The following is a 13,128-nucleotide window of genomic DNA, read 5'->3' on the forward strand; positions in this document are numbered from 1 at the left end:
AATCAATTTTGAATTCTGGAGCTTTTCTTTGTTACTAGATGCAAATATGGCACAGATGCTGAATTTTTAGTTGATTCATTTTTGTTCCTCTTGAATGCATGTGCTGATGAAAAACTGTGTATTTCCAATGTTATATGCGTGGTTCGTAGTATTTCATTCATTTTTATCTAATCTTTCCCCCTATCTAAGAATAGACGGGATGCCTTATTGCTTTCTGGATAAAAGTAATTCATATTAGAGAGTGTTTTTGTTGAATATCTAATAAGGGAGTTGAACCTTAGTAAAATTAAGAGAAGAATTAAAGAGCAATAATTCTTCAACTGTTGGAAAGTTGTGTTTGTCTTGGGAGATAGGGCATAAAGAATTTTAATCGTTTATTTTATTAAAAAGACAAATCCATTTACAAACAAGAACCAACACATCCCTCATCCTATTCTATTTAGTTTTGCTTTGTTTTGGATAGAGAAACTTTGAAGTGCATCATTATCTAAAATCAATAATTGTCATTGTTATTTGGCAATTCATCCTTGGTGTTCCCTAATCATTTGAAGGCATATAACACAAATCAAATAAATAGGAAATGGTACTATCAAACTCCATCATTGGCCATGCCGTTGTATCCTCTAGGGTGATTCAGAGGCCTGTCAAAGACCGTACAACCTACCATACGGGTTGTGGGAATTGGAACGTTGTATAACACTATCAAAATTGTGCATATGCAATAGGTGTTTGCATCATTTGAAGGACATGCATTGGACATTTGCACCATTTAAAGGACAAATGTTTGTGCCGTCTCAAGGACACATTGGACATTTGTGCCATCTGAAGTATAGATGCTTGCATCATCCAAAGGATATGCATTGGACATTTACACCATCCGAAGGATACGTATCAGATGTTTGCATCATCTAAAGGAAACCTATTGGATGTTTGTGCCATCCGAAGGACATATTTTGGATGTTTTGCACCATCTGAAGTACAAACATTTGCACCATTTGAAGGATACACATTGGACATTTGCCCCATCCAAAGCACACCCATTAGATGTTTGTGTTATCTGAAGTATAGATGTTTGCACCATTCGAAGGAAACACATTGGATGTTTGCGCCTTCAAAAGGATAGATGTTTGTGTCATTCAAAGGATATGCCTTGGACATTTGCATCATCTAAAGGATACTCATTGGATATTTGCACCATCTGAAGGATACGCATTGGACATTTGCACCATTTGAAGGATACACATTAGACGTTCGCGTCATCTGAAGGACAAGCATTTGCGTCATCCCAAGGATATGCATTAGACGTTCGCGTCATCTGAAGGACAAACATTTGCGCCATCCCAAGGTACATTGGACGTTTGTGGATCCAAAGGGCAAACATTTGCACCATCCAAAGGATATGCGTGGGATGTTTACAACATCAAAAGGACAAAGTCGTCATATGTCGAAGGGCCATACAACCTGTTGTTGATGTCATATACAATCAAGCAGTTGTACAATGAGAGTTTGTGACACCATTTATTGTTGTGCTAACCATACGACACTTGTTACCATACAAGCAATCAACCACATTGTAGGCCAACAACCACATCATTCTCCCTTCTGACATTGTTGTTGTATAGTCATATGTGAGTACAGTCATTTGAAGGTCACCACTACTTGACATAAGTCTTCAATACACGCCATCAGGTGGGGAACATTACATCATGAGGATTTGCATGCTCCCACGACATAGAAAAAGACCTGCATTTTGGTTTAACAACCCTTCTACGACACACTGAGCAAAAACTTAAGTTGTCAATTCGGGTTCGAGGACAAATTCGAGTTCGGCTTCGTGGGTTTGGGCAATTTTTTTTCCCTTTTGGGTTCGTTGGTGGGTTCGTGAGTATATATATATATTTATATATTTAAATATATATTCATTATATATACAAAAATGAGAAACTCGTGGGTCCTCTTGGGTTCATCGTAGGTCCTCCTGGTTTCACCGTGGGTCCGTCTGGGTTCGATCGGTTTTACTGTGGGTCTAGGCAAGGTCCTTATTTTGGATTGTGGGTTCGCCCAGGTTCGCGTAGCCTGAGTGAACCCATAGTCCAAAATAAGGACCTTGTCCGGACCTGCAATGAATCAGAGCGCGAACCCAGACCCAGTTCTGGGCAGCAGGGTTCAAACTTGGTAACTAACGAAAAAAACAGATTTTTGATGGGAGATTGCAAGTTTTGACAATTGTGCTTTTGTTTGGAAAGTCTATCTATGACAAAAAATGCTCTAGTTGTAGCTTGTTTCATCATTAAAAACCACATTTATACCCTACACATTGTTTTTACTCCATCGTTGGCCATGCTATTGTATCCTAAAGTGCGATTCAGAGGCTTGTCAAAGATTGTACGACCTACCATACAAGTTGTGGGAATTGGAAAATTGGTATAACACTATCAAAATTGTGCGTATGCACTAGGTGTTTGTGTCATTCGAAGGACATGCATTAGACATTTGTGTCATCTAGAGGACACACATTGGACATTTGTGCCATCTGAAGGATAGATGTTTGCATCATCCAAAGGATATGCATTGCACATTTGCACCATCCAAAGGATACCTATACAAAGGACACATATTGGATGTTTGTGCCATCTGAAGGACACGTATTGGATGTTTTATACCATGTGAAGGATATGCATTGGATGTTTGCACCATCCAAAGCACATGCATTAGATGTTTGCATTATCTAAAGTACAAATGTTTGCACCATCCAACGAAAATGCATTGGATGTTTGCACCTTCTGAAGGATACACATTGGACATTTGCACCATCCCAAGGACATGGATTGGACATTCGTGTCATCTGAAAGACAAACATTTGCACCATCCCAAGGCGCATTGGACATTCGTGTCATCCATAGGACAAACGTTTGCACCATCCAAAGGATATGCATGGGATGTTTGCACCATCTGAAGGACAGAGTCGTCGTATGCCACAAGGCCATGCAACCTATTGTTGATGTCATACACAATTAGGCAGTTGTACAGTGAGGGTTTGTGACACCATTTGTTGTTGCTGCCAACCATACGACACTTGTTACCGTACAAGCAATCAACCACACTCTATGCCAACAACCACATTATTCACCCTTCTGACATTGTTGTCTTACAGTCATATGCGAGCAAAATCATTTGGAGGTGACCCCTACTTGACGCAAGTCTCTTCAGTGCACGCCATCACGTGGGGAACATTACATTATGAGCATTTGTATGCTCCCAAGACATAGAAAAAGACCTGCATTTTGGTTTAAACAACCCTTCTACGATACACTATGAGCAAAAACAGATTTTCAATGGGAGATTGCAAGTTTTAATAGTTGTGCTTCTGTTTGGAAAGCCTATCTACGAAAAAATTCTCCAGTTGCAGCTCGTTCCATCATTAGAAACCACGTTTATGCCCTAGGCACTGTTTTTGGGAGTGTTTGCATCTTCATTCAAAACACATTAATTTGCAGGTTTGATTTGGTCTTTCTTGTTGCTATTATCATGCATTTTTGTTCTCAATCTTGAACATTTGTCAAGCATTCAACCTTGACTTGAATATGCATTCATCTAACAAGGAGATTGAGTCAAAATTCTTGTTTGTATGATCCATCTTTGAAAAACTTTCTCTAAATCCGTAAATCACTTGGATTCATTTTCAGATTTTCTCAAAGATCTTTGGAAGAACATTTCTCTTAGTTTATCCAAAGGAGGTAAGTTCTTTGTTGCAATTTTTAGGACTTTGTTTTTCATGTATTGTATATGTCAACATGCAAGTCTTTCATTTCATTTTCAGATTTGCATGTTTTAGTTTTTGTTAATGATCCTTCGACTTCAGTCTGAAATTCTCCAAGTTGCATATGCAAGAACCTCTTCATTTTTGTATATGTTGTCGGGATTAAAAACCCAGTTCTAAGCATTAAATCACTTCCAAAATGCAACTTTAAAACCCTCTTTCAAGCGCATTACATACTCTTTCCATGCTCTTCCCAAGGCTGCAAATGGACATAAAAATCTCGTTTGTGAGCTTTAAGTGCTCATCAAATGACTGTTATTGGGACATAAAGACCCCACCTATGAGCAAGATACCTTACCTCATGTACATATACCCAATCCATGTGTCATTTTTGCACCTAAATCTTGTTCGCTCATATGCAGTACCTACAAAAAAATTCATTTTTGAGTTTTTCCGTCATTTGAAGAGCCAATATAGCCTAAAATCCTTCACCCATCGTTGCTCAAAGGTGTTCCACTTATATCCTATATGCATACTCTTCCAAATCAGCAAAGTTTGATCTTGAAAGACCATGTTATGGCTTTTTTTGGTAACTAAAGAATGCTTTCAAGGCAAAGATGGAATGATTTTAGACATAGAATGCTTTCAAGGCAAAGATGAAAAAAAATAAAGGTACTTTCTAAGGAACAACCATAATGATAAAAAACAACCAAGGATGTAGGTTCTTGTTCCAAATCAAGATGCTTTTACCAAACTAGAACATATCAACCATCAAGCATCCTGTAGCATCATGGAGACCAATAAAGGATGATGCAAAAGAAGTCATGTCTTGTTAGGCACTTTGTATATTTTCATCATGTATTTGTAATTTGTATGTGATAATATCACATGCAGAGTTGTTTCATATAATCATGTTGCAAGTGATTTAATTTTATCATGTATTTGTAATTTGTTTGTGACAATATCACATGCAAAGTTGTTTCATATAATCATGTTGCAAGTGATTGAAGCCTTGTAGCATTGAATAAGTTAATGTATGTTAGTTAGAAAACAAGCCACCTTCTTTTTCCACTCGTTTCCTATGTAAAAGAAAGAGCTCATAGTAAATAATGATCATTTGGCAAGGCAAGAAAATTTTGCTAGTTTGTATGCACTTTAAGACTGAGAGCTTAGATGTACATTTGACTTGCTTTCAATAAAAGAGGTAGGTTATTTTTTAGACTTTGCGCCAATCCAACCTATGATGTGACAACAAATTTTGGATAGTGATTGTGATTTTTGGAGGTTTTCTTTAGAGGGATTTGAATTCAATTGTGCAAACTTTGAGCTGCCTATTGCATTCAGAGCCAATTTGAACTTTTGAAGACTTCGTGCTGCAGGAGGACAAATTGTTATAGTTGGTAGTGGCTGTACTTATCTACAGCTGAAGACTTTGAGATTCACTTATAGGTATTGTTGTCTTGCATTTTGTCACCACAAAATACAGGTAACAGTACGAAACTTTTTCAACTTAGTTTCGCATTTCTTTGAGTTTAGTTCTTTATTTAATTGGTTAGTATTAATCAACCAATCAGTACCGATTGATATAATGAATCCTTTCACGAAAGGCTTTTGTCAAGTCTTTTTCAATTTTCTGATTGTTGAACCTTTGATTGATTTTTAAAGCCTTCATTGTCCTTTCTTTGCTTTTGAGTTTGTGTTTGTTGATTTTTAGTGTTTTCGTTTTGCTCGTGTCATGCCTTTCACTTTTCCCTTTGATTGGGTCTAACCTAGAGCTCAATCGGAGTTGTCAGTCAAGAGATATGCCTATTTTAGTGCCTCCAAAGTGGACCTTTTTGGTGTAACGGTACAAATTAAAAATATGATGTTATATTATTAATTTGACTTTCATTTTGTGATAAATATAACTTAAATTCACTTTTTGTTATGTTCTTAAGTTAGTTCAACTTTAAATTTTTAACTTAAAGTGACTATAGTGCACTTTATGTTATAATTTTAAGTTGAGTTACTTTTTAATTTTTCACTTAAAGTGGCTATATAACTATATAGTTCCAGTTTAATTTTTTATTTTTAAATCAAATGCTCATTTAAATGTGACTTTTTAAATGATGTTTATATGTTATATTTTTAAATATGATATATAAATATTGTTTATTACCCATTTAGTAACATTTTTATAAATTTAAGTTGATTAAATGACTTTAAGTTATATAAAGTGGACATTTTATATGCAATTATATGTAAAATCCATCAAAAGTGGACATTTTACGTGTCACTGCATATAAAGTTCAACTTGGTGGACCTTTTTGATGTCATTACATCAAAAGGTTATCAAAAGTGGACATTTTTTATGTCATTGCATCAAAAGGTAAGTTTTTATGTCTTTGCATCCAAAATGTGAGGTGTAACTTAAAATGTGCATTCCCCACCAAAAGGTCTGATTTTGATCACTTGCACATTTTAAAACATGTCATTGATCCAAAAAGGTCTGATTTGTCTTGTTGAAAGATCTTAAAACATGCTATGCACCCAAAAAGGTCCAATTTTAAGTAAAAGCATGTTTTAAAATATGCATTACACTTCAAAAAGCCTGATTTTGAAGAAATACATGTCTTTGCCTCCCAAGAATCTGATTTTGATCATTAAGGGAGATTTTCTTGATGGATTTGCATGAGATCTTCTCCAATAGGGTCGTTTTTGCTTGGCAATGGATTTTCTAACATAAAAAATAGATTTATCTTGCTAAAAAACATTTTTCCAAACTCCTTCCGAGGGCACGTTTTTGGAAAAATCTTCAAATAAATCCATTTTGAGTGATTTAGATCATGTTTTTGCAAGGAAAATAGGAGTTTTGCATCTTCAATCATTTGCAATATATCTTGGCTCACATTTTTGCACTTAGAAGCCTAAAATGAATTCATTTTATGCCTTCTATTAGCCCAGAAAATTGGGGCTTTTATCCACATTTTTGCATTTTGGAGTCACGTTTTGCATTTTGATCCATCTATATGCATTTGGGGAAGTTGTTTTTGCATTCTCAAGTCTAAAATGACTCAAAAACATGCATTTTTTAGCCACGTTTTTGCAAAAACGGCTCAGATTTTTGCATTAAAAAGTCACGTTTTTGTTCAAAAAACTTTTTAAATGACTTTTCAGCCCATACATTTGGATCAAGAGGGGTCATTTTTTAGTTTTAATGCATGCTATTGTCTTTAGAGACCATGTATTTGGTATTTTCATGTCAAATTCGACCTTTCATTGCTCATTAATTTTTGTTAAATGTAAGTACGGAAGAAGTCAAAAAAGTTGTTTGAAAATCTGGATTTGAGGAAGAATTAGTCTTCAAGTCTATAAAACTTGTTATTTTGGCTTTTTAACCTCTAAGTGGACATTTTCAAACTTGCTCATCAATTCATGCTTATCTTACTATTTCCATGCACATTATTGCTTGATGATTGCCACTTGTTGAAATCAATGCCATGGAAAGTGCATTTTTTCTTTAAAAATGAAAACATTGTTTCATTTTCTTGTTTTTGGTTCTTTCCCGAGTCTTGATTTCGCATTTGAGTGTTGAAGTGTTATGCATCTTGGCATGTTTGAGTCACTTTCCAAAGATGTGTTTTTCTTTGTGTTTTTGTCTTTCGTGTTTGCTTGTCGGTTTTCTCCACTTTGGAGAAGTCACAAGTTCTTTCCTAAGAACTTGTTGTTGCTTCACCTCATGCAAAAAGCATCATCACATTCCACATTCTATTTTCGTGTCACAACACGTCACCTCTCACTCAATGAATGTGATTACATGTTTTCCATCTCATTCACCATCTGCACATGCATGTAATCTCATTTTCCGTTTCCATTTTCACTTGTCTCACTTTTTGCATCCATTCGCACGACATGATTACACAAAATGCCTTACGGGTAATTGCATCAAAAAGGTCCGATTTTGATTAAAGTCACATTTTGAAAAGTCAAACAGATGTTATTTTCATCTTCCATGTACTTTGACTTCATCTTTTTACCAAAAATGATTATAAAGTTCATTTTCCCTCAAACTTCATTCCATTTTCTCCTCTCCATTTACATTCGCGCCTTTATGAGCAATTACATGTTTCCGCATCTTTCCATTCTTTCCATCTCATCTATCATTCGCACTTGCACGTAAAGTGCGTCCTCCATCGCATCTGCATGTCATATCACTTTCCATTTCTCATTACATGTAATCATTTTTCATGCAATAACATCTTGAAAACCCTAAGTACATTTTGGAAATCAGCAAGTTCTCATTTGTACACATTTCCATACGCCAAACACTTTACTTCAGAAAAAAAAAAACACGTAAAGGTGTTGATGGAAAGTTATTCTGAGTTTACATTCGTACATCATCAAGAAGGTTTTCAAAGTGTCAAAGACTCTAGTTTATACTGATCTACAAAAGAGAATTCATGACAACTTGAGTGAGAAAAGCTAGATCATATCAAGTTTCCACATGACAACAGACAATTCATCAAAGTCAAAAGTTATCAAAAGACACAAGACCATGATTATCAAGGTGAATGCAACGGTACAAATTATAGGAAGTCCCAATCCTGTTATCATCCGAGATAGCATTGCCAAGTACAAGGCCCTTCAAAGCAATCCTTAGGATTATTTCCTTCTTTTCTGTCTTCTTTTTCTTCTTCTTCTTTCATGTTTGTAATTGAAGAGGATGTATTACATGAAGATGTGTAATTACATATAATGCGAGTTACATGTGTATGTAAAAGATGTATTGCAAGTTGCATGTGCAGTTGCATGTAACCCTATAATTTCTCTTTTAGTCAGACTAGGTCAAAGTTGATTGAGTTGCTCCCACTTTTTCCTCCACCTTTTTCTCAACTCCTGTGCCTATATAAAGGAGTGCCCCCTCATTGTAAAAATCATCTTTTGTTGTATTCAAGAAAGGTCTGCCATATTTGTGCAAGCATAACTTTGATTGTGTAGTATGAATTTGGGAGAAAAGTGAATAAAAGAAGCAATTGAATTCGAAGTTTTCTCTAGAAGCAATTGTGATAGAGAAAATTAGAAGCTTTGACTATAATTTGTGCCTATTTTCTTTGATTCATGTTATTATTGTGTGTTCAATAAAAAAGCATAGTGATTTAAGAAACAATAGGAGCCGAAGCTTTGACTAGGAGCAGTTGTGGAAATATATAGCTAGAAACATTGTCTGTAGCTTATACTTCTTTCTTAATTCGCAAAATAGTTAAGTTATTCTTACTTTTAGGAGTCTTTGTGCCCTAATTGTAAAACTTTTCCATATAGAAATACGACCAGACTTAGAGCCAAACCAGTACATTTTCAGCTAGCCTTTGAGTTAGTGAAGGTTTATTGGTATCACTATTTCTAGCTCTTGATAGAAGTATAGTTAAAGATTCACCCTGCTCATCACTCGCTCTATGAGTAAGTGGATTCTTTCTTGAAAGATAAGAAGAAAGGATATTGGTAACACCCATTTTATAAAATCTCTCAACTTCTTGCTTACCTTGAGTTGATCCAAGAAACAGTGAGAAGGGGGAGCCTTCCCTTTAAGGTAGGAGAGACTCTATCTCACATGCTATGGCTGGTCATCTTATTTTGCTATTGGATTTTTACCCAAAATTGTTGGTTGCAAAATATCCACCCAACAAGTATATTACTCGAGTCTGAGAGTATCCGGTAAGAGACTTTGTGCCTTATTGGTTATTCTACTTAAATCCTCATTCAGAATAATCATAGGTTACTTAGGGTCCATGTCCTTATTTCCTCTAGTCTTGTTCATACGTCAATCCCAATGTTAATAGTTTTATCGTAGCAAGAAGTCCTTTTTGTTTTAAGTATTAGTGTGGCTCGCAAATTTTTTTACTAAATCATTCCTGAAAAAAGACAAGTAGATTGAAAGAACTGCCCTATTTTTCCATTTTCAGTTAGCTCCTTGTTGAAGTCACCAAGAGTAAGAAGGGAGCTCCTCTATTGTTGAGAGGAGAGAGGAGTCTCATGAGATGTTGCCTAAAGACACAATTTCACAAGAAGTGCTATCAATGACTTACACAAAAATTAGCCAACACGTCTACATACAAGCAGAATGGAGACAAATTTATCATAGTATGTTTTGGTGAAGGACGTATATTTTCCAGTCTGCTGGTCATAGAGGTTCTTTGGTGTGATCTTCTACTGTTTGATGTGATCGTAGATCTTATGTGGGCCTGATTTAGCTTTAGAACAGATTCCTACTGTGCTGTTGATGTTTGGAGCAGATCTTCTAGTAAGTGTTTACTTTTGCATCAAAAAATAAAGGCTTCTTTTGCTAGGAAATGTCCTATTTAATTTTCTTTACTTCTATACCTCTATATGAGAATCGAAACAATATATTCAAATTTCAGATATATGAGAATCAGATATAGCCAATGAAATATACAATTAGAAGTTGCATTTGTTTAACTTTCTGAGTTATGCCAAGTCTGAGTCTCAGTACTATGTTTGAAGACTTTCATTCTTCAGTTTTAAAATTAAAAAGATGCACTATTTATTTTCTTAATATGATTTTACTTTATTTTTTCTGATATGGTTTACTATTTGGCACTGACCATAGTCGCTATCATTGGATGATCCACTTCTGAAGGGGAATAGTGAATCAGATGGTTTTGAGCTTCTGGATATTGATAGCGAAAATGAGGCTCAGTTTCGTAGACTGTCCTATTTTGATGTTTGAGACTACGGGATACATGTTTGAGACTTTTGGATATTAGTAGACAATAGATTTTTTATGTTTGAAACTAGTGTTATAATATTTTAATGAATTTAATTGTACATTATACTACTATTCTCACGATTTAGGTACATATTCATATTGTTTTTATGAGTTACTGATCTCTCTGTCCCCCTCTATAATATATCAATATATGTGAAAAACTCACAAATCTATATATATAAATAAATGAATTTGTACCCCTGTCCCCTGCTGTGCCCTAAAAATGGCCTTCTGAGAAATGTACCCTGCCACCCCCACTTCCCGCCCCCGAAACAATGTGAACACGGATATGAATATATCCCCTCAATATCAACTCATTATATTTGATTCATGTGATGGCACGTGGAATAAATTCACACAATGTAATATCAACTAAACTAGATTATTAAATACATATAATAATACAGTTTGGGTCATTAAATAACCAATGTCTTATAACCTTTAAATGAGCTTCCACGAGGGGCCGGAAATGTTGCTACAGAATGGTTCCGTGCAACATAAAAAAATCAAAATAAGTTTTGGTAAAACAATCGATGATATTTTTTGAAATCGACTTATTGATGAGATTATGTGATCCACTATCAGTCTGAAAGAAGTGTTAGTATTGTGGATTGATTTTTCAATTTAGACAACTGTAGTAAAGGTATGTTATACTAAGGGGCCGCACCAACTGAAGCAGTAATTGATACTATTACCGGTTATAAATTATCCTTTGTAGCAAATAGTCAGAAGCCAATTAGATTAACAACAATGAAAGGATATGTCATCATCATTATCAATCTCAGTTGTATGGGTGCACATCTTGTAGATCACAAAAGGAAAAGAAGCTTCTTTTGGGGACGTGCTTGAAAGAGACTCTTAGCAATCACCTATAAGAATTATCTGGCATTATGAACATACAATCTAAATCCGCTTCAGGGCCCATAGAGGGAGGGTTATTACACTATACGCTAAAAAAGTTGCATATACTTTTTTTAAGAATAACCTATTACATATTAGTGATCTTTTCTAAGAGGAAAAAATCCATCTATAAATTAAATTTTGATATGTGGCCTTGTAGGTACTGGGAGAAAACCCTGGACATGTAAAAGCTTTATATCGACGTGGCTTTGCATATATGGCATGTGGAGATTTTGATGAAGCGCGCAAAGATTTTAACATGGTAGTTCAGTTTAGAAACCATGTTTACGTATACATCAATTTATCGTTTGGTTATGGTAGATGGTAGACGAATAATGAAGGCTAACAACTTTTTCAACATTCAGAGCAAGTAGTAATTTTTGTTAATTTTATTAATTTCTATTGATTGTTTCAGATGGTAAACATTGATAAATCTTCAGAGCCTGATGCAACTGCAGCCTTGAATAAACTTAGGCTCAAGGAACAGGTATGTCTTTTCAACATGTTCAAAATGGAAAAATCCTTTACTTGTCAATATCGCAGTCTTGAAGAATTTATGAGGGAAATTTTCTGCAGGAAGTAGAAGAACAACAAAGAAAGCAATTCAAGGGCCTTTTTGATAAAAAGCCAGGCGAAATTTCCAAGGAAGAAGACAATGATCAAGAGCAACAGAAAGCTACTATTCCAGAAGCTAAAGATGTCGCTGCTGAAAAATCGGATGAATTGGAAAAGCATGAACCACAACAATCACCTCATTTTCAACATCAATTTGCAAAGCAGGAGACTTTCACAAGGTTTTGGACTCATGGTAGAAACATTATGAGGCGCCTAGGATTATCAAAATGCACTATTCTATGAAATATTTGTTTTCAGATACAGGAAAATGAAAGTATTTATGGCTTAACACATGTAATTGAATTTGGTGCTCTGTGGTAAGAAACGGATACCTGCGATGGACACATACATGTCATAACAAAGTATTCAGATTTGGGTCATCTACGTCTCGTCCCAATTTTTCATAGAAGGCCGAAAATATTACATTGAGGTTGAAGAAACGACAGCTTACTCTTTTATAAAGAACTTTCATGGCTTGCAATGCTCCTTAAAATAAATGATACAATTTTATTCACAACGTTTTCCCCTTCTCTCTTCACATATACCCGTCACCAAATGTGAACAAAAGTGAATCCAATTTGATATTTTTTATGTACTAATTGTTTCTTTTGCTGTTCAATTCCGTCGACAAGACTTTCCACGAAACACTGGTTCCAAATTATACACTCTCGAAGGCTAGAGGTAGCTTTCGCATGCTACGCCGTAGCTTAGGAATCTTCAAGTCAAACCGAATTCTTTTTTAAGAATGATTTTATATTCATGTTGAATAAGTCTAGGATATGTGCATTTTTTTGGCTTTCCGTAGTGTGGAATGCTGAAACGCTCTTTTAACACGAGATATATTTCTTTTATAGACCAAAACTTTATAATTATACATATTGCTCAGCTAAATACAAAGATTTAGCTGAACAAGCACACATGGATTGAAGATGCAGGTAAATAAAGTATATAAAAGATTATTCAAAGCAGCAAAATCTAGCTTTGGAAAACTTCTTTGAAGGCAAGATAGGCATAGTAAATTCAATTGAATATATAAACATTGAATTTCAATTTAAAAATCATAAATATTTTAGTAAAAAATTTAATATGT

At 35.0% G+C, this 13,128-nt stretch overlaps 1 protein-coding gene across 1 annotated transcript in view; it reads left to right on the plus strand.

Moving 5' to 3' along the window:
- PAS1 (FKBP-type peptidyl-prolyl cis-trans isomerase family protein) overlaps positions 1–12,637 on the plus strand; it is a 324,212-nt gene extending 311,575 nt beyond the window's left edge. Inside the window, exons 18-20 of the mRNA XM_089825670.1 lie at positions 11,584–11,685; positions 11,839–11,910; positions 12,000–12,637. Coding sequence (XP_089681796.1) covers positions 11,584–11,685; positions 11,839–11,910; positions 12,000–12,281 — 456 coding nt within the window. The 3' untranslated portion in view covers positions 12,282–12,637. The remainder of the gene's footprint in view (positions 1–11,583; positions 11,686–11,838; positions 11,911–11,999) is intronic.
- Positions 12,638–13,128: the final 491 nt, after the last annotated feature.

Source organism: Cupressus sempervirens, chromosome 4 (genome assembly GCF_028749045.1).
Source record: "Cupressus sempervirens isolate cs-2001-9-10 chromosome 4, ASM2874904v1, whole genome shotgun sequence".
Taxonomy (NCBI): domain Eukaryota; kingdom Viridiplantae; phylum Streptophyta; class Pinopsida; order Cupressales; family Cupressaceae; genus Cupressus; species Cupressus sempervirens.